The sequence below is a fragment of the Galeopterus variegatus genome, unplaced genomic scaffold (assembly GCF_000696425.1).
Source record: "Galeopterus variegatus unplaced genomic scaffold, G_variegatus-3.0.2 Scaffold9405, whole genome shotgun sequence".
Classification (NCBI taxonomy): Eukaryota; Metazoa; Chordata; class Mammalia; order Dermoptera; family Cynocephalidae; genus Galeopterus; species Galeopterus variegatus.
Window position 1 is genome coordinate 35,655 of NW_007735516.1, and position 22,717 is coordinate 58,371.

Sequence of the window (22,717 nt, forward strand, 5' to 3'; positions counted from 1 at the left end):
ATGTTTGTTGGCCATTTGTATATCTTCCTTAGAGAAATGTCTATTTAGCTCTTTTGCCCATTTTTTAATTGGATTACTTGTTTTTTTCTTGTAATGTCAATTGATTTTTGACAAAGGTGCAAAGGCAAGGCTGAGAAGGATAGTCATTTTCACAAACGGTATGGGGAAAGCTGGACATCCTTATGTTAACAAATGAACCTCAGCCTATACCTCACATCTTACACAAAAATCAGCTCAAAATAATTGTATGCTAAAATGAAATGTAGGGCCGGCCCGGTGGTGCACTGGATAAGTGCGCCGCTTGGGGAGCGCGGCGGCGCTCCCGCCCGAGGGTTCGGATCCCACATACAGACCGGTTCCTGCTCACTGGCTGAGCGAGGCGTGGGAGCAGCACCGAGGGTTGCAATCCCGTTGCCGGTCCCCGGTCCGGTACGGGGGCAACACTGAGGGTTGCAATCCGTTGCTGGACACGGAAAAAGACAAAAAAATAATAAAATAAAATAAAAATAAAAAAAATAAAATAAAATGAAATGTAAAACTGTAGAGCTTTTAGAAGAAAACATAGGAGAAAATCTTACATAAAATAAAATAAAAATAAAAATAAAAAAATAAAATGAAATGTAAAACTGTAGAGCTTTTAGAAGAAAACATAGGAGAAAATCTTACAACTTTGGATTAAAGCAAAGACCTTTTACAGGTACAAAACCAAAAGCACAATTCATAAAAGACAAAACTGATTAATTAGATTTTATCAAAATTAAAGTATTTGCTCTGCGAAAGACACTGTTCAGAGAATGAAAAGACAAACTATAGACTATTAAGTTATTTGTAAATCATATATCCAACAAAAATCTTGTATCCTGAATATATAAAGAACACTCAAAATAAACCAAGAAATAAGCAACAATAAGAAACAAACAACCCTATAAGAACCCAAAAAGAAATTGGGCAAAACAGGTGTAAACAGGTACTTCACAAAAGAGATATGCAGATGGCAAATAAGCACATGAAAAGATGCTCAACAGCGTTGGTTATTAGAGAAATACAAAATTAAAACCAAAATGAGATACCAGTGCATACCTATTAGAATGGCCAAAATAAAAGTAATTTTGAAAACTGACAACACCAAGTGCTGACAAGGATGTGGAGCAACTAGAAACCTCATATATTGTTGGTGGGAATGTAAAATTGTAGAGCCACTCTGGAAAACAGTTTGGCAGTTTTTCATAAAGTTAACCATATGTTTGCCACAGGATTTATCAATCCTGCTCTTAGGTATTTACCCTATAAAAATGAAGTCTTATGCTCACCCAAAACCTCTATACAAATGTTTATGGTAGTGTTATTCATAATCAGCAAAACTGAAAACAACCCAATAGTCCTTCAATGGTTAAACAAATTATGGTACATCCATACAGTGGAGTACTACTCAGCAATAAAAAATGAATTATTGATACATAGAAGAACATAAATGAATTTCAAATACATTATACAAATTGAAGAAGCTTAATCTCAAAAGGAAACATAGTATATCATTCCATTTGTAAAACATCTGGAAAAGGTAAAACTGTTACAATGGAGAATAGATCAGTTGTTTAGGGATTTGGGGATTAGGAATGGAGGAGGGTTTGACTACACAGGGGAAGCACAAGGGAATTTTGGGGGGTCATGGAGTTGTTCCATGTTCTGATTATGTTGGTGGTGGTTACACAGATCTATACGTGAGTTAAAACTCATAGCACTGTATACGAACAAAAAGGAATTTACTACATGCAAATTAAAAATAAATTTTAAAAATATGCATCTAAGGACAAATGTACATAGGTGCAAAACAAGTTTTTTCAAAAGCAAAGGACGTAGAAAATTGGAGTTTATTCACATAAGTTTTTTCTTTGGTGAGCTGGAGGGCACTTTCTCTGGAAAGTGCTGCATAGGCTTTCATTTTATTTTCTACCGCTAATTTAATTTTATTTTTCATATGTTTCTCCAATCTTCTGAATACTTAAAATGATATACATATTTTATTTGGAGTTTGGCGAAAGTATAGAATTTTTTTCTTAAGCTTTTGTTTCCTTTTAAGAAATAATAAGAATAGGCAAATAATAACTATTTTACTGTGAGCGTTTTTAAGGTTTTAGAGCTTAGTTATCTCAAGCACCTGGATTTGTCATCCTGAGTAATGGTGTTTGAAACAAATGCACTTTTTATACAAACTAATACTTCTCACTTATTTTTCTGGGTTTTTTTTGTTTTTGTTTTTTAGACACAATGAAGCATATACATGGACAAATCCCACCTGCTGCGTGCATAACATCATCGTGGGTAAACTCTGGATTGAACAGTACGGCAATGTGGAAATAACAAACCACAAGTAAGACACTGCAGGGTACTTATCCATCATCCCTTCAGCTTTCACCCAAAAGTTCCAGTGGACTTCCTTCTTAAAAAAAAAAAACTCTTGTACAGTCTGATGAAAATTTAAGAATCAGGCAACATAACTCCTGAGTGAATAGAAGTCCATCCATTTAATGAGTAGAGTTCATTAAAGTTTCTAATTAAGGAAGACTTGGTGAACTCTCAGCTTCCCCAGCCTCTGTGAATCTTAATTCTAATCTCAGGGAGATGAGGTGGGGGAACACAGGGAGTTATAAGAAGAGTTGGGTTCCAATCCTACTTTGTGACCTTTAGGCAAGTCACTTATTCTTTATGAACTTCACATATCTTTTCCTTACGGTGGGTACAGTACTGGTTGAGGATTAATCCTGATAACTTCTGTACAGGGCCTGGCACGCATAGAACATCAGTAAACAGCAGCGGCTTCAAGAAAGCATATAGTGGTTGTTCTGCACTGCCTCTCAGTGTCGAGTGGTAATCTGAACTTCATATTTTCTTCATAGGACTGGGGACAAATGTGTGTTGAATTTTAAGCCGTGTGGCCTTTTTGGTAAGGAATTACACAAAGTTGAAGGCTACATTCAAGATAAAAGGTAAAGTTTCCATGTTAAATGTTGAATAGTTTAAGTATTGTTCACTAAATAAAATGTCGGCATTAAAATCTGCCATAACCTAGGAATAAGTATTCTAATAAGTTGATAAATCTTTCTTCTACAAGGAAATACCCTTCTTTAAAGAATCTGATTCATAAAGATCTTTATAATAATTTTGTATTACAGCTCATCTCATTTTTAGCTAAACATCAATTTCTCTTGACAGTAAAAAGAAGCTCTGTGCCCTCTATGGGAAGTGGACTGAATGTTTGTACAGTGTTGACCCCGCCACTTGTGACGCTTACAAAAGGAATGATAAGAAAAGTACCGAAGAGAAGAAGAACAGCAAACAGGTGAACCCCCATAAGGCGGTGTGGAAGGAATAATTGGCTCCTGAGTTTGTACTGATCCTTTTGGAGGTTGCCTGTTACTGGGTCACAGCTTGACCTTTCTTTTTTCTTACCGGCAACACATGTCATTTTTCTCCTTGCACCTTTTTAAAGAGCAGAGAGCTGCCTTGGCGGCACGTGTGACATGACCTTGTATAGGATGCGCACCACTCTTAAAACTAGGTGGTGGTTATATGAGGGGCTTTGATTTAAGTCCCACAGATTTGGAAAGTTGGGGTTTATCTTAGAGACATTTTCTTTCCTTCCTGTTTATGTCCGTTAGAAGTTGAGATCATTTGAGTATTCTAAATTTCCTTCAGAATTAACTTACATTTTCATGCTTATTATCAATATTGTTGCCCTATTCCTTATCACTGAGTTACTGAAGTTAAGACTCTCATAGTTAGTCCTCATCTTAACTAAACTTTCTTCTTTGTGGGACAGTTCATGTCCGCATAGAATTTTCATAGCTTCTTTTTACATGGCCCCAGGCAGATTCCCATCCCTTCCCTTCCCTTCAGGCAGAAATACCCGGAGCTAAAGAAAGATCGCACCTGTTTGGACAGGAAATATTTGTTTGAGGATTGATTTCTTTCCATTAACCAGTGTGACGATGAAGAGCACAGACTCTGGGTTAGACCCGGTCTCCACCATCTACGAGCAGTGCAAGCTCAGGCAGATTTCTCGCCTCTCTGCCTCAGTACCTTCACTTGTAAAATGGAGATAATAGTAGTACCTGCTAGTTAAATGAGTTACCAGATGTAAAGGGCTCAGAACAGTGTCCGCGCCTAGTAAAGACTAATACTCCTTTCTGCTCAAAGTCCACAAACTGGCAACTTAAGCATCATCTGACAGCTTGTTCAAAATGCAGCTGCCAGGCCTCACCTCGGACAGACTGAAGTGCAGTCTCTGGGGCTCTTCAGGTGTTTCTTATGCAAGCAAAAGTTTAAGAGGCCTTAATATTCCTCAAAAGCAGGTGTATTTATTAGTGACTTTTTGTGTAAGCTGAGTTAACCATGGTGCTGAGATGAAGAGTTTTGTTAAATGGCCAGAGCATACTGCTTTCCCGTTGCTTTGGCTTCTTTCTTTTTCCTTCAGCTGTACGTGCACAATTCTGCTTTCCTCCTTACACCCCATGTTCCCACCTGCTTTTCCCTCATTCTGTGAGGTGCACTGACTATTCTCTACACCTGTCAGGGAACTGGTTGGGCTGGAGAAGCCAATGTCCCAGGGTCCTGGGACCCCTGGCACAAACTCATCAGCTGCAGTTCCTGCCAATAGAGAAACTTCCACAGTTAACTTCACTATCCCATTTGGTGTCCAAGCCTTTTTTAGAGTGGGGACAGTGAAGGACATTGGTGAAATTCCAGAAAATATCCCTTATGTCCCATATGTCCTTGGTCAGTCTTTGTAGAAAAGTGGCCTTCCTCCTTGGAGAAGGTGTCTAGTCTCTCTCATTCCTTTGTGCATCTGCCTACCAGAGATTCCTGCTGTTCCGGATCGTATCCTAGTGCCACGGGAGCTTTTATCATCTGTGCTGCACTCTCCTTGTTAAGCTATATATTCACTGAAAGTGTCTCAACTAGTAGTTCTAGATTAACTGTGTGACATTGGGAATATTACTCAACCTTCCCAGGCCTTGAATTCTTTATGTATAAAACTGTGGTCCTAACATCTTCTCGTAGGTTTATTGCATGAAGACTGAATGTATAGATCACCTAGCATAGCTCTGGCCCATGGGGAAGTGTTAGTTTCCTTTTTAGTGTAGCATCTTGTTAAATTCTCTTTTTATCAAATGCATTCAGAATCTCTACTGGTTTTGTGTCACTGACAAATTTAGTTGCGTACCCCAATGTCACCTTTTGTTGTTCTCAGAAAGTTCCCTGTGTTATCTGTGCCTCTCCAGTGTGTAAGTTCCTTGACAGTCAGCCAGTTCCTGTACTTCTCTGGCATCCCAGTGCTGAACATTTAGAATTGTCCTCAATAAATACTCAGATGAGTTATTTTGTCTTTTAAAAAAAAAGAAGCTTTAAAAACATCAAACACTAGTAAAGAGTGGTGATGCTGGTCACATCTTGAATGCACATATGCTAAATGATACAACACACAAAGCTGTGATAAAAGTTAAGGATATAATATTTAGAAAGTCCTGGTGTCCCTGCCCTCATGCAGTTTATATTCTAATGATATGCAATAAATGATGGTTATTTTACAGTTTGTGTATGTGTGTATAAATATATATTTTTGAAATGTTTCACTTAAATTTTTTTCATCTGTTGGTTTTTCTAGATGAGCACTTCTGAGGAGTCCGATGAAATGCCAATGCCAGATTCCGAAAGTGTATTTGTTATTCCTGGAAGTGTTCTTCTATGGCGAATAGCCCCACGGCCTCCAAATTCTGCCCAGGTGAGTCTGGGCTTGCTGAAGCGGCCTCGCTGTTTATATTCAGTGTGGATGGCTCTCTTTCCTGGCCCATGTAGGGCCAATCCAGGCAGCACTGAGACCGAGGCAGGTTGTCATCAGTGCCACTCACTTGTCCCTTGCTGGCTTCTGCATTCCACTCTTCCTTCTCCCCTTGAGACCCCACACATTCCCATTGTGCATCCCTCTTTCTGGCTGGGAAGATGTGTTGGGTGGGACTTGGTTAGGGCTTTTCTAGTAATTACTTAGAGGTAAGACTGGCCCTAGTTAAATATAAGATGATGTAAACTATTCCATATAAGCCCTCCAGACCCAGCAAGGATTGATTGTAGTGAAGAAAAAAGAATGTTTATTTTGCTAATAGTTTACTTAAAGTTGATAGTGATAGAAGATATTTATTCTGTGTGGCCTGCTTTGAGATTTGAGACAAGTACCCACAGATGGTGCAGATTTAGGTGAAAACATCCAGATATGTGGTCTGAGAAAGCCTGACCATCATTACCATAAAAAGCAGGGGGTCATTGTCAAATCAGACCTTTTCTACATTCAGGGCTTTTCATTTTGCATTCTGCCTTGGTATGTTAATTTAATTATTTTCCTTCTTTTCAGATGTATAATTTTACTAGCTTTGCAATGATTTTGAATGAAGTAGACAAGGAAATGGAGAGTGTGATTCCTAAGACAGACTGCAGGTTACGGCCTGACATCAGAGCCATGGAAAATGGAGAAATAGGTAACCAGCATCTGTGGTGCTGCTGGGGGAGATTAGTTTCTCTGGGGATGATGGTTTGTTTTATTCCTGGTGATCATTAGCATCATTGCGGTACTAGCACTTTTAGTCTCTTTCAGAGATATTTGAATTAAAATTCAATTTAAATTCAATAACTTTTAAGTTTGGAAATCTGAGGTAGACCTTACTGGCTCATATTCATTATTTCAGTAATACTCCCTGATAATCTGATATACTTCATATGACCAAAGGCACATCATAACGTCAGAGGGTAATTTGAGAAAACAATAGCATCTTTATAAACATTAAACTGTATTCTGACTAATTACTTCACTATATATTTCAGAATTTACATATCATCTTGTGGGCCTCAAGAGTGTGGCCTCCCCTTGGTTAATTATAACGTTTATATCTCAAAGTGTTCAGTTTCTTCTAACTCGGTGGTTCTCAAAAGGAGGGCAGTATTCCCCCCAGGAGACATGTGGCAATGTCTGGAGATTTTGGTTGTCACACTTGGGCAGGTACTACTGGCACAAGTGACATCTAGAGGCAGGGAGGTGCTAAGCACCCTCCAATGCACAGGACAGCCTGTACAATAGAGTCATTCAATCCAGTATGTTAACAGTGCCATGGTTGAGAAGCCCTGTTCTAACTAAAGACTCTGATTCTCTTCAGTGAGACACAGCAACAGTATTTTGGAAAATTGTTTGAGCTTCTTATGAATGGAATCTGAAAGAGCTCTGTGCAGTGTCACTAAGAATTTAAAATAATTTCACATTTATTCAGTTTTTCCATCTAATTTTTTGTTGCAGCATCATAACGTAATTTTTTTTGGCCTTAAGAAGCAGCAGGTTCTTTTTGGTAAAATGCAGAGGTTATTAAGGGCATAGGCTGTCAAAGGAGATGACTGTTTTGAATGCCAGCTCTGCCTCTTACCAGCTTGGGTGTGTGCTAAAATTTTTACTTGATGTTTGACTGTGGTATTTGTGTTCCAGTAAAGTGAAGATAATACATATGGATGGTGCTGCTCCATAAAGTTACTGTCTTAGCACTGTGCCTGGCACACACTGCGTAAAGGACAAATGTTTTTCATTGATGTTCTTATTTTAGATCAAGCTAGTGAAGAAAAAAAACGACTTGAGGAAAAACAAAGAGCAGCCCGCAAAAACAGGTCCAGGTCAGAAGAGGACTGGAGGACGAGGTGGGTGCCTTCTTCAGCGTGCGGCTGAGCCTTTAGGCGGCTGTGCATGTGCGTGAGGCAGGGGTATTAGACACTGTGAGATGCAGAGCAAGTGCCTGCTGAACTTAAGCCCTGCCGAGTTGTTTCTAGGCCTGAGAGAAAAGCTGTTTCCACTGATTCTAAGTATTGAAGCTGAAAGAGGTGTGTGTGTGACAGAAAAAAACCCCAAATCTGACTACTGGAAAATTAAGGTTGAAATAGTCCCACACAATTATCACAGGTAAATGTCAACTAAGCAAACATTCTTTCTTATCCAGCAAACCCTGTCCTTCCTTATTTAAAACAGATGATCCAGAATTATGGATTTAGACATGAAAATAGGTTCAGAACCTTTTTGTTCAGATGTGAGGGGCCTTCGAAAAGTTCATGGAAATGAGTAATATCAAAAAATTATGGATTTCAAAAATTTTTGCACCAAAATAAACTCATACTGAGACTTATATGTCTGAACAGGATCTAGTTTGAGGCACTAAGAAGGATAAGATGTCAGTTTGAAAAGAGCCCCTGTCAAAGCAACATGAATTCTGCTGAAAATGAAGCAAAAACAAACATCAAATTTATGGTGAAGCTTGGGTGGGAGATTGACGAAATCATTGATGCTTACAAAAAGTTTATGAAGACAATACCCCAGAGAAATCAGTTTAGAAATGGATAACTTGTTTTAAGAAAGGACGAGACTATGCTGAAGATGAAACCTGCAGGGGCAGACCATCTACATTAATTTGCGAGGAAAAAATTAATCTTGTTCGTGCCCTAATTGAAAAGGACCAATGATTAACAGCAGAACCATAGCCAACACCGAAGACATGTCAATTGGTTCAGCTTACACAATTCTTACTGAAAAATTACAGTTGAGCAAACTTTCTGCTTGATGGGTGCTAAAACAGTTGTGCCCAAGTCAGCTGCAGACCTGAGTAGAGATTTCAATGGAAATTTTAAACAAGTGGCATGAAGATCCTGAAGCATTTCTTTGAACAGTTGTAACAGAAGATGACACATGGCTTTACCAGCTCAATCCTGAAGACAAAGCACAATCAAAGCCATGGCTACCCAGAGTAGAAGTCGTCCAGTCAAAGTAAAAGTGGACTGGTCGAGCTAAGGTCAAGGCAACAGTTTTTTCGGATGCTCGAGTCATTTTGCTTGTTGACTTTCTGGAGGACCAAAGAACAGTAACATCTGCTTATTATGAAAGTGTTTTGAGAAAGTAGCTGAAGCTTTAGCAGAAAAACACCTGGGAAGTCTTCACCGGAGAGTCCTTCTCCATGATGACAATCCTCCTCATTCCTCTCATCAAACAAGGGCAATTTTGTGAGACTTTTGATGGGAAATCATTAGGCATCCACCTTACAGTCCTGATTTGGCTCCTTTTGGCTTCCTTTTGTTTCCTAATCCTAAAAAAATCTTTAAAGGGCACCCATTTTTTCTTCAGTTAATCATGTCAATGCAGTCCTTTTTACATTATTAAATTTCCAGGACCATCAGTTCCTTACAGATGAACTAAATGGCTGGTATCATTGCTTACAAAAGTGTCTTGAACTTGTTGGAGCTTATGTTGAGAAGTAAAGGTTATATTTTTCATTTTTACCATTTAATTCCATTTTTCCACAAACTTTTTGACGTTCCCTCATATATGAGTAAATAATGCCATTTGCTCATACATATATATATATATCAGTGATATTTAGACGGTGCCTTTACTTTTCCAAACATAAGGGATTTTACATGTAAGGTATTTGTATCAAGTAACATCTTGGATTCCATTCAGAAATAGAAAGTGGGCAGTAAGATTTCTGTCACAGGATTTTTTTAGTATCAGGAGTTACATAGTAGTCACTTTGAGTAATAGAATCACTTGCAAATAGGAGTAGGATAAAAACATTTTCTACATTTGTATCATAAACGAAACCATTATCTCATAATTCAAAGTTATTAAATTAGGCATTATTATGTACGCATTTCAATAGATGTGATTTGTTAGCCCTTTTGCATCTTAAGAGGATAATTTTTAGAAGTAGAACTGATCTTAGTATCAGCTGGTCCAGTGGTTTTTGGCCTTTTTTGTTAGCATCAAAATCTTTTTTGCAAATGGTCTCGTGAAGAATCTACAAATAAAAAACCCATGCAAACAGAGCTGCTCTGGATGGAGGAGGGGTGAGGGGCAGGGCCTTGCCCACTCCTTGCCTTCTTATGCCCTGCACATACCCCAGGTCCCGAAAACTCTATGGAATACAGTTTGAAAACCTGTCATCTAGAAATCCCTTCTTTGTACCAAAGAAAACAAAATGGTGTATTTTATTTAGGAGACATGCTTAAGGCACACAACTGTTGAGATGGCTAGAACCTCCACCTTCAGTGATCCTCAAGTCAAAGTTACATTGCTTTACTGTGATCCTTTTGAAAAGATATATTTTACCATTCTTTACTGTGATACTTTTTGAAAAGATATACATTTTATCTTTCTGGTTAAATACCCTGTGATTTTAAACCATTTCCCCTGTAAATCTTGTCTTTTCTCTTTAAACAGATGGTTCCATCAAGGTCCTAATCCCTACAATGGAGCACAGGACTGGATTTACTCTGGCAGCTACTGGGACAGAAACTACTTCAATTTGCCTGACATTTATTAAAATGCAGACAAGTCAGGGTGTTTGGCTAATCTACAAATGTCTTAAACCTATGTTTTTAATTTTTTTTCCTTGATTTCTACTTACCTTTAAAAAAAAAAAAAAACCCTGCTCATGAGATAACTTGTATTTCATCCAATAGAATTAGGGCATAATAGAATAGGTGATATTGGTGATGAAAGTCTTAGGAAAGAATGCATAATTTTGCTATCCAAACATATTTGGAATACTATTTTATAGAGAGTAAGAAACTGCTGGAGAATATGCTTTTTGTGGTTGTTGCCATATTTACTGAAGGTTTATACCTATAACTTTAGCTTTATGGAATTATATAATCTCAAATCAAGTTATTTTGAATATTTTTATGATGGTCATGCTTGAATGTTTTAGATGTAACTTTGAAATGTTTAGAATTCTCCTATACAATGTTTATGTGCTCAAATGCAGAGGTTATGTCATTTTGTAAAGTATTGATAAGATGGCTATTATTCATAATAATCCTGTTTTATACCTTCCCTCCCTCCAAAAAGAAATGCTGATTTGAAAATTCTAAAAAATTAAACTGGAAAAGGTATTCATTTACTTTAGTGCTTTTACAGTTTTCTGTAATGTCATTAAAGTATGTTTAAATCCTACATTTGAACTGAAAATATGTATAATTAATCTAGCAATTCATAAAAATGTCCTAGAAAGAGATTTTAATCACCATCATTATTACATAATGACAAACCTTTTTAAATGCCTCAACTTCTAGTGGCAAATGCCAGAGAAATTACACTCGTGTATTATAAATATCAAACTATATAAAAGGAGGTCTTGTGCATTTCCAGTTTGCAAGATACTATGTACTTAAAATATGTATGGAGACCTACTGTACAGTAGCTTTGCCCCTTTAATTGGGGCACATTAATCTTATGGTATTTATCCACCCAAACCCCAAACTAAATATTGTTCCAAGGGGCCTTAGGTAGCTACCAGTAAATTATTTTAATTGCTGTCTTGAAGTTAACAAGTGTTATAATGAAATAATCTACCTGATGCTAAATAAAGGCATTAGAATGTTCCAAAAATGTGTGGTGTCTTTTAAATTTTCAAGTATGCTAATGTTGCTACTTAGTGTTTTCAAAGAAGTCCTTGTGGTGCGAAGTCCACAGGGCCAAATATCCAGCCACGTATCATGCACAGTGGCAAGTAGATAACATTCAATAATCTGAGTAAATACAGTATTATACAGAGGTGCTACCATATTAATTCACTGAATGCCAAATACAGAATTATAAAATAGGAATACTTGGCTAGATCTGTTAAGAGCAGGAATGATATAAAATATATATATACACACACACAAGTTAGAAAATGCTATCACTTCAACAGTGTGGAAAGATTTAAGGTCTTTGGTTTTATACCTCTGTAAAAATAATACAAGGTTTTATGCTTGCACAAAATTTATTGATTATGCTTGGTGGCAGACTCCACATCGAACGTTGACTCAAACAGCGTCATTTTCGGGATCTGTTAAGAATAATTGTTTAATCATGAAACAAGTGGAAGATCAAAAATGCAAGTTCTACCTTCCTGCTGTTACTAAGTCTCTTAACTAACCTGTACTTTTGCACTAAAATATCTTAGCATTTCATGCTGAAAACTGCCATTGTGGCAATTCCACTAGAAGTGTGAAGAGGGAATAAGAAATGTACATAGCGCTGATATTTTGAAAACCGTTGTCTTTCCTTAGTACCTGTGATACTTGAGCCTGCCTATGAATGAAATCCTTTTCTTGTTCATTTCTCTCAATGAAATCCATTTCTCATTTAGCTTAAAATTCCCACAAATTGTTTTACGTAACTGCACTCAATGTATGTGTATAACAAGTGTATCAGATATGTTAATGTGAAATAATCTACCTGATGCTAAATAAAGGCTTTAGTCTCCCTGCTTTCTCTGTTGACCTCCCCGACTTCTAGTCCAATTCCACATAGCAGCCAGAGGGATATAATAGAAACATGAATCTGATTCTGTCATTCTGCTTAACACGTTAGTGCTGGCTTTCCATTGAACTTTCCATCTAGATCTCTTTTGGTATGCAGGGGTCCCCTCTCACATCTCCAGCTTCATCTTACATGCTCTCCCCCGGCTCCTCCCAGCCAGTCTCATTTTGGCCAACTTGCAGTCTCTTTAACACTGTGCTCTTCGCAACGCTGGCTTCCTCTCCTACTAGTGTCAGTACCTTGTTTTCATTATACTTCATGTTGTACTTTGTCTCCCCGACTAAGGTGTAGGTTCCATGTTTTACTAACTATTGTCCACACATGGGTGAGGAAAGACTGGCATAGGGCTTGGCATTAAGTACTAGTGGAATAAAAAATTTTAAAAGGTTGAGTGATAACTCTTATCTACAGTTAATTCCAATTGTTACTTTAGCTCTTCAGTGTGTCCAACCTGTCCATATTACAGTCTCTTACCACTTGCATTGGGTGCTCCATATATGATCAGCGCTTCTTTTCTTGCTATCTGACTGTTCCCAGCTCTTGTCTCTGCTCCACCCCATTCCTTAAACATGCCAACTAGTTTTTTTTTTTTTTTTAGTAATCCATCCCCTTTTTAGCACCCACCAGTGTTAGACATAGGACCAGATATTCAAAACCAGTTGATTGGTTGATTCATTCATGTACTGGGCACCAGATCTCTGTTGTGAATCATTTGTGATATACAGTGCACCTGCTGTGCATTTATTAGTGGTGGAAGATAGAAACAATTACCACATCAAATTAGAGTATACCTCAACTCACTTATTTTTTTAATATCTCAATCTCGATGTCAGTAAACCAAAATGCTAAAAATTCAAGTATGTTAAGGCCCACATATTATGGTAGGAAAATTTACCTACCAGTTTTTGTTTCAGCTTTGCGAACATGGGCAGTAGTCACGGTAATTTCTCCAGCAATACCGTAACTTCCAAAGGGAGTACATTTATCACCAGATCCTGAACTTTTTTTGGCTACATCTTCTACTGGGAAAGCAACAGAAAGAAAAATGGGGCTTTGTGGTCTGGGGGCATCTTGTCCATTTGTAGGAGGACTACCATTCTGGGGATTTGGGCTATGTTTCTGGAATTTCTGATCTGCAGGAACAGCAATGGGTACTTGTACTGCAGCATATCTCTTCAAGGCACCTGACTGTGAAACAACAGCATGTCCAGGAAGAGGTTTCCATTCCTGTGCTTCCTGGACATTTGAGCCAACTAAAATAAAAGGTGGGGCACTGGTCTTGCCGTCGTCCATCATCACATAAGTTGGAGAAGTAACTTTCGGTGGATGCTGCAGAAACTGTGGATCCTTAGGATTAGATAAATAGAGGGTTGCTTGGGGGAAAGGCCCAGGTTCAGGTGGCGGTGATGGGCGACTTTGTTGATTCATATCAGTTAGACAATAAAGGGTCCACATGTTAGAATATGGTGGTGGTTGTCCTGCTGCGCTTGCTGCTATTGCTATAAAAAAACACAAAATTTGCAGTTTGGTCTCTGTATCAGGCGCTATGCACAGTAATATCTTTGTAAATCTTTTACATATAAACAAACAGCTGTAGTAATGTGTCATAAAGCATGCTATAGAGAGGACTAAATAAATTGTGTTTGGTAATGTGAAAGGAGAGAGATTCTCTACAGATGGAAAGTGAGAACAGTGTTGCTGTGACAGCAAGTGGCAGGGACACTACAGTTGTGGCTGAAGAAACAATCTCATTCAAAGTTGCTGTTTCCATGTACTTCAACTTTAGACATGGCTTGTACAGGGTCCTCTGCAAGAGGAAATGGACAACGAAACTTTTGGCTTTACCAAAAAATCAATTGAGAGTGTGTTAAGCCATTGAAAAAAAGCATTAATGCATCTGCATAGTGATTTTTTTTTTCTTTCCTAAAGAAATCAGCACTGGGTGTCACTTTGATCACATAATTAAATATCTCAGGCCATTCACAGGCACCATTTTCTCCCATTAATTTGTCACCACACATGAAGCATCACTCAGCACCCCAGAGAGCACCTCTCTTTTAGGCAAATCATAGGTCCTAGGTGGCAGTAAAAGGCTGGTTGGTCCCATGGGGGTTCTTTAGGGAAAAAGAGGTCTAGGAGTGCCATCCATCTACTTACACAAAGGAGTCTAATAATGCCAAGTGTGACTTGCCTAATGAAGACAGTACTGTCTTGGACAGCTGAGTCCTAGAGATGGGACGTAAGAGAAAAGGTTCCTGATTGAGGAATTTCACTTTGCCCAAATGTACTGAGTTCACCTTTGGATCACTGGATCATCTATCACTGGGGAAGCCTTTTTTCCTTCTCCAGAAAAGAAAATAACACTAAATAACACTATGCACATGACTAAGCTGTTTTCAATAGCTTCAGATACTTTGAATTGATCTTTCTTCAAGCATATAGAAATAAGTACAAGCCAAGTCTTCAGTTTTTTCAGAGGAAGAAAGAATTTGATACTCAATCTTGAGTTTTTCTGTTAATTATGCTCTTAGTGCCAAGACAACTCTATTTTCCTTAAGAAATAGTAAGCACTTGAAAACAGTGACTTGGTCAGGAAGTGCTGCTTAAGACACAAGTATAATGCCATTCCCACATGCTACACTCTCAACACTGCTCTCTGCCTCTTCAGTTGTACAGAATCCCTGTCACACTGCCAGACAGAATTTGATGTTTTCTAAATACCTGCTTTGGTAACATTTCTTTATCATTCTGGTTCTAGTAAGAGTTGAGAGAGTTTCTGCAAAAGGTATGGGGAGATTGGCTCATGCATGTTGCTTCCATCCCTAAAAAAGGGCCCCCACAGTTTTGCATAGGAGGCAGGAAGGTGGGAAGACCAAATGTAATAATTAGGTCAAGATGGAGGTCATATCATGTCTGTGCCACAGGAAAACACTGGTGGTAGTTCAGCTACCAAGAAAGCAGCTTGATGTGGGCACTTGTTAGGGGGAAATGACCCAAGGAAGCCAGTCATCCGAACTGCATCCACTGTTCAGGGGCCTGGCCATCCTTTCTGCTGCTGCTACCTCCCTGCTCCCCTGTGTTACAGAATTTTGACCTGACCTTTCTTCTCTCCATCCAGCTATGAAGCTGCTCCTCGGCTGCAGGAAGCTCCCAGCCAGGAAGTAAATGCTTGATCCAGCACCCCAATCCTGGTTGCAGAGCTCTCCTGACTCAGTGCAAAAGCAGAGTCAAACACACCACCATTTCTTTCACTTTTTAAATGCCACAGCCTATGCAAAGGCATTGCTATAGTTTGATTTTACATTTACAAGTGAGAAGTTTCAAACCAACACCCACTAATTACAGTTTTGCCATAGCTGTATTCAGATCACATAAATATGCTTTTTTGTACCTGACAACATACTCTAATGTTCACTACATAATATGCCCATAAGAGTAACACAAAAGTGCTAGATGATCAGATTTTGAGGCCAAGCTTTGGTGGTGTTACTTTAAAATCACTCATTTCATAATAGTAAGATCTCAAATGCAACAAATCCTTTAAATAGGTTTGGCATTTAAAAAACTATTGAATATAAAGACTTTGACTCATCTGCAAGGAGCCTACATAGACGGTTACCTGAAACACAGATGTCACCTGAAATGCAATTTGAAACTGTGTAAGTATCTAATTTTCTTACCTGGCTCCATCAAACCTTGGTCAGGTGCTGCGCTTCCCTTCTGGTTCGATTTCTGGTCCAGGAGGGAGGGGGCCACTAGATGATTTTACAGATGCACCAGAGAGCACAGGTCTGACCCCCATCTTGTGGGGTGCAGAGTTTTCCCTTGACTCCTCCTGCCCAGTATTGTCAGGGACTATCGAAATAATCTCCATCTCAAGGTGCAGAGATTTTTCAGAGCCTATTTTGATACTGCCCTTTGCATCCAGGGGTTGTGCAGGTACCTGAGGCTGACCTTGCAAAGAGGTGTCAGAGAGCAGAACTGTAGCTTCTGCCTCCATGTGTACTGAGGACTCACATTTTGCAGTCTTCTCCAACTGTACAAGTTTTTCAGAATCTACAGATATTTTAGATGGGCCTGACGTCTTGCTTACGGGTTTGGGACTAACTGGTGGTGACCACTCATTTTCTTTAAGACAAGCAACTTGATCAGTTAAAGGGATAAGTATTTGATCTGGCATTTGCTCAATATAAAAAACTCCTTCAGTCACAGGCTCATCATTATATATAGATGATATATGAAGGGTTGATGTAACCGCAATATCGGCCTGTAAAGGGACCTCAGGAGCTTGATCATGAGCAGGAGGTTCTTGTTCATCCTGCAAGGGGAATGAGGAAGCCGTTGATGGTTCAGCCTCATCGTCTTTAGGTTTAGAACCCATATCTACATGTAAAGATGTTTGGCTCACAACCTGCATTGCTATCACCTCTCCAGAATACACAAGAGGAACGACCACCTCGTTATCTTCAGCAGCCTCTGAACTCAGCACCTTCTTGGGAACAACAGGCATACTTGTTGCCACATCCACCATTAAAACGTCAGACTGATCAGAATGAATAGATGAAACTTTACCTAACATCTGAGCAGCAAACTGAGATGGGTCGGCTGGGACGTAGGCAAACTCTGGTGAGACAGCTGCTGGAAGTGGTGATGAGGGTGGGGTGCTGACCTTAGGTGTGGTTGGTTTGGAATTACCACAGACTGCTTCGGTTGTCTCCCCAGACTCTGGAAGCTCAGCATGAATTGACGGAAACTGAGTGGTTTTGTTACTAACTAGTGGTCCAGTTACATTGTCCTCCTCTGTGTCTGTAGATTTTTCTATCCGGGTAGGTTCTAGAGAAACTACAGATGTTCTTTCTGGTTCTTCTACACATTCTGGTTTCTTCTCTTGTACCGTTCCATCTGACCATTTCTCTACTAAAAATAACAGCCAGATGGGTTAATCAGCATCTATTCCCCAAAGAAAGAATTTTAAAGAAAACAATAGGTTGAGTATTCAAATTTCAATACACACACGAGTACAAGAGTTTTTTGCAACTGTCAATATACACACAAGTACAAAAGAGTATTCAAATGTCAATATACACACAATATCTGTGATTTAGTGTAATAAAACTTTCCTGTCCTTATCCATTCAAGACCCTCAGTACATTTCCTTAGAAGTAAGTGACTCTAAATAGCATTAGTGACAAAACTAATAATCAGATATTATCCTAAGTCAGTCAGCACCAGGGGAAAAATCGTAACTCTGTGCCTAGAAATAAAGAAGCTGGAAACCTCCACGGAAATAGCTCCTGATCCAAACTTCCACACAAAACTGGGGAAAAGAATAAATAAGTAAAAGACCAACTTGGGCAATAAATTATCTAATCTTCAACTGGTATAATAACAAGTTAGTAATGACACAGATGGTGTCATATTAATAAAAGCATTCCTCAATTTAAGAAAACTGGCATATAAAGTTTAACTTAATGAAATGGTAAACTAGGGGACTATAATAAGATTTTGGACATTAGGAAACGTCACATTATTCTAACCTAAAAATGCTAGCACCTGCTGGTGAGGTGTGATCATGTAGCCAAAGGCATCCTGACCCAGATGAGGAAAAGAAAGAGATCTCTGGATTTGAAAGTGGGGACTTCAGTCACGTCCTCTGCATGAGGACAATTTCTGTGGCTTGGAAGGTCAAGACAGCTGATGACATACAGAAAGTCCTAGATCTGGAAAACTGCTATAAAATTATTTTATGCCTGTCACCTACACACCTGTATTTCTCCTGGAGAAGCATTTCTATAACATCACAATCAAACCTGCAGGAAAAGTAGAATTTGCTTTACAAGAATGTGTTTGGTTTTAGTCAATACTCTGTTTGGAGATATGTTTTCATAGGTTCAGCTGCTTCCCAGAGTACAGTGTCCTGCAGTATCTCCCTCCACATTGGCTGATTCCTTGTAAATTCAATTAAGGGTCTAATTCTGGACATGCTCATGTGCAGAGAAAAGGTTAAAAAAGACAGAAAAGTCACATTTACTCTTCACCTCCCTCTGCTTAGAACAATAACTTCATTTTCCTAACCATTCACCTCTTCAGGACTTCCCCACCCACTTTTTTTAACAAAGCCCTTTTGAACACCTATACATGTGACTGTTTGTGCTATGTTTAAAACATTGTACTAGGCCCTGTTGAGGACAGAAAGATTATTAAGGTGAGACTTTATGTGGAGCTCTTGTAATACCTGCCTGTAATCCTGCCGACTGGGCCAATTGTCAAGCTAGGGCTGGGTCTGGAGCTCACCAACCCCTCAAGCCCATTCATAGACTGGGTCACAGGCCAGGCTGGGTCACCAGACCCCTTACACGCAAGCCTACGAGCTAAGTAACCAGCAAACAGGTCCTTGGAAGCCGCAGGTTGGAAAGCACAGCTGCCTGGAATGGCGTCCACCCAAGGCAGTCGCCAGCAAAACCGTGGCGCTGCGTGTGCGCACCAACTACACCCACACAACTTATTTGCTTACCAAAACAATGCGCCGCACCACCCGCAACTTGACCTAAGGCAAGACGACCTGGTTAAAGTATTCTATTTTCCCAGCACCTTATATAACGTACATTCGGTAGGGGAGAAGATAAGCCACAAAATCAGAACTTTTCTTGAGTTCATCAGAGAACTGAGGTCACAAGGTAACCAAGTAACCTGATTTCAAAAGAGGAACCACCCCTCCAAGGAAAGAAGGGACACAAGAACAGTTGCAGTCGTGGCAGGGCCTGGAAAGAAGAGGCCATCATACTAGCTGGTAAGAAGGTATCCGAATCTTAATGTACTGTAAAGGCCAAAAGTGGGCTAGGCTGTTGGTCTGGAATAGCCTGGGACTCCAGACCCAAAGGGAGTTCACTCTTGCTCTCAAGTACTTTCCACAGGCCTCACATGAAAGATGCAGGCAGGATAGAAGGCCAGAGAGAGGAATCCTATACCATCACCAAAAAGAGATCTCCTACTGTTGAGGCAGAGACACGAAACACTGGCCTAAGACCAACCACAGATAACAAAACAGTTTGGCAGGAATGCAGAGAAAGCCCCACCTCTGAGGCACAGGTTCACAGGGAACCTCCCACCCAGCCCACCAGTCCAGCACTGAGTAACGAGAGAGAGCAGGCTGCCACCAGGTGAGGGCAAGAGCATGGAGAGATGCCCTCTGTGGGGCAGGCTGGCAGGGAAGGCTGAGAAACACCTTGTGGCACCCCAGCCCATCCTCAGCACAAGGTCACGCAGCCCTCTGATAGGGGAATTTGAGGCCTGTGGTCTAGTGAAGGTAATGAGAGCAGCAACAAAAACCCAGCCCAACTCCTGACTAGACTGACCTCCTCACACCACAAGTCAAGGCCTCCCTAACTCTATTTGCTTCCCTTGTAAGGTCTGATTTACTCACCATGAGATATTCCAAGAACCCAACCAATCCAGGGATTGGACTGCAGTTTTCCTGCATGGGACCTATCTGATATGACTTAGACAACTCTGGAAAGTCCCACTTACTCTAAAAAGTGTCTCCCTCACAGGCTTGTTGTACCTGAAATTACACCTAGGATATTAATTATTAAATTACTTTAATTTTTTAAATACAAAAAGCTTAATTATTTTGTTTCTAGAAGTCCCCTATTAAAAAACGACCATTCTGGAAAGGTAAAGTATATGTAATTATGAATCATTAACAAGTATCAGGTAAGTTATTATATTGCTTTTTTTTTCTTTTTGGCAGCTGGTCAGTACAGAGATCAAATGGTAAAGTATATGTAATTATGAATCATTAACAAGTATCAGGTAAGTTATTATATTGCTTTTTCTTTTTGGCAGCTGGTCAGTACAGAGATCAAATCCTGGACCTTGGTGTTATCAGCACACTCTCTTACCAACTGAGCTGACCAGCCACCCCGATATTGCTTTCTTCCCTGCAACTTTTTTATAGTAAAAAAGTATATGAGAAGACGTAGGTTTCAGTCCTGCTTCTGTGATTTAATAGCTGCATGACCAAGTCAGTTGTTCTGAGCTTCAGCCACTTCATCTGTAAAATGGGGATAATAATTCTGATCTTATTGAATTTTTGTGAAGATTAAATGGAACAATGCATCTGAAAGTATTCTATAAACTATAAATCACATATAAATGGAAAAGGAATATATCAACACAGTTAAAAACAGAGTTTCAAAAATGTGATATCAAATGCAAAATTATAAACCTAAAATATCTTTAATTCAGCTTTGATTAAAATTAAATTGGCTATTTCCTAAACTAGGTGGTAAGATGCGGATGTTTTTTTCTTCTTTATATGTATACATGTGTGTATATATGCGTAGTTTGTGTGTATATATACACACACACGTATAGATGTCATATAAACTTTTAAATAGATATATTCCATAATTTTAAAAAATTGAGACCAAATATCTGAATCTTTTATAGTGCTTTTGAAAATACAAAGCACTAGGTTAACCATTTGGCTTTGCTTAGAGTACATGAGAGTATATTAGCAAATATATGCATGCTAGTTACCATACACATATCTAATGTAAATCTATATTGAGTTCCTGTCAGTATCTGTTTAAGAAAGGTATAGAGATTTCCTCTAATATTTTAAGGTCTTTTTTAGTAATCCTGATGATTGCTGACTTGTAACCTTGAGATTACGTTTGTTGTAGAAAACTATTTTTTAGAGTTGTAAACTAGGCTTGTTATAGGTTGATCTTATCAACCTTATGAAGATTAATCCACTCTAACTTCAGTGATCTAGTTCTACTTTAACAAAAAACAAAAAATTGCACAGACTTAGAATTAAGAACATAACTAAAGGCATTCCTTCTTGTAAAAAGTTCCCTTTTAAGTGTAATTAAGTGACTCAAACTGATTAACTTGAAAACTCATTGCAGAATCCTGATTTTCTGTGGAACCAACAAGATAAAGAGGTAAATTCCAAGCAAACAGTATTTCTTGGAACAGGCAGAACTCATGTGGAGACTTGGGGTGCTGCGGCATGCAACTGCCAGGGAAGCATAAGGAAAAGAGCATATACTGGCACCAAAAGGGAAATCTGAAAGATGTCAAATACCAGAAGAGAATAAGGAGCAGGGCATGACAGGAGAGGCTGTATAACAATTAGAGGTGGGGAACTCACAGTAGAGAGCTTGAAATCAAGAATTTGGAGTTTGTATGGTACATAGTCTTTAAGAGTTTAAAACAGAAGAGGATTCCAACTATTCTGTGTTGAACTGATTGAAATGAGAATATCAGAGACTATAAATTAAGGCAGGTGGTCTTTTTCTTTTCTCCTCTCCCCCCCCCCTTGCTTTCATTCATTCTTCATTCAACAAACATTAACTGCATTTACTTATGTGACAGACACTGAGGAATCAATGATTACTAAGACCTCCTAAAGAGTACAGTCTGATTAGGGATGGAGGCAGATAAACAGATGATTATGACAATGTGGTCAGTGCAGTGACTGAAATATGTATGAGTATGATGGCTTTCAGGTAGTTTTTGTTAAGCTTTGGGAATGAGGAACAGGTGCAAAAGAGATGGATTGCAGGAAGTGGAAAGCAAAAGATGGAATGGCCAGTTTTGGGGAAAACAACCATTAGGCATATCCTAGGTAACTTCTCCCACACCATGCCCCTTTGCCTTACTCTCCTCTTGGTTCTATAACCACCATCAAACTTATCTGGGCCAAACAGAACACTAAATAGTTTAGCATCTCTTTGCTTTATTTCTTCCCTCATCCTCCTTCAGGTCTATTTCTATTCCCTCCTTCTCCCCCTACCCTCTCATCACCACCACACACATTTTTACCCTAAACTCCTATCTCCTAATTAAAAAGCAGGTAGGTGGAGTAGCAGACATTCCTGTCCTTATTCTTTGCTAAGAGAAGCCTAACTAAGTTCGGAACAGCAACGTACAAAGCCCCAGGTGATAAATCACTCATGGCACACTGGTTCTCAAGTGGAAGTGGTATCTCCTTTCCCCTCAGAGTATTTGCAAATGTAGAGGGGCATTTTTAGTTGTCTCAATGTCTGGGATGCACTACTGGTATTTAGAAGTCAGTACCAGAGATGCTACATGTCCTACAATGCATGGGACATTCCCACATAACTCCCTTGTCCAAGATGCTAACAGAGCCCCTGTGAAGAAATACAAGGGTAGTTCAAAAAGTTCATGGAAAGATTTGTATTATTTTTTAATTCTATTTTCCACAAACTTTTAAAAGTACCCTTGCACAGGCCTAAACCAGCCTTGTCAGTTTCCCTTATCAGAAAACTTATCAGTCCCTCTGGCCTGTGGGACAGAAGTAGAAGT

General features: G+C 39.1%; 2 protein-coding genes across 4 annotated transcripts in view; one reads left to right on the forward strand and one right to left on the reverse strand.

The window, feature by feature from the left end:
* OSBPL1A (oxysterol binding protein-like 1A) overlaps positions 1-11,461 on the forward strand; it is a 35,121-nt gene extending 23,660 nt beyond the window's left edge. Inside the window, exons 5-11 of the mRNA XM_008593612.1 lie at positions 2,264-2,371; positions 2,898-2,987; positions 3,214-3,340; positions 5,666-5,782; positions 6,407-6,530; positions 7,638-7,728; positions 10,292-11,461. Of these exons, the coding sequence (XP_008591834.1) occupies positions 2,264-2,371; positions 2,898-2,987; positions 3,214-3,340; positions 5,666-5,782; positions 6,407-6,530; positions 7,638-7,728; positions 10,292-10,394 (760 nt within the window). The 3' untranslated portion in view covers positions 10,395-11,461. The remainder of the gene's footprint in view (positions 1-2,263; positions 2,372-2,897; positions 2,988-3,213; positions 3,341-5,665; positions 5,783-6,406; positions 6,531-7,637; positions 7,729-10,291) is intronic.
* Positions 10,478-22,717, reverse strand: part of CABYR (calcium binding tyrosine-(Y)-phosphorylation regulated) — a 21,318-nt gene continuing 9,078 nt past the window's right edge. The window contains exons 4-6 of one of the 3 annotated variants that reach the window (XM_008593611.1): positions 16,952-17,293; positions 13,279-13,878; positions 10,478-11,903 (exon numbers count right to left, since the gene is read on the reverse strand). In XM_008593611.1, coding sequence (XP_008591833.1) covers positions 11,881-11,903; positions 13,279-13,878; positions 16,952-17,293 — 965 coding nt within the window. In that variant the 3' untranslated portion in view covers positions 10,478-11,880. Of the gene's footprint in view, positions 11,904-13,278; positions 13,879-16,059; positions 17,297-22,717 lie in introns of those variants that run through there. The other 2 variants (XM_008593610.1, XM_008593609.1) reach the window with 2 other exon arrangements.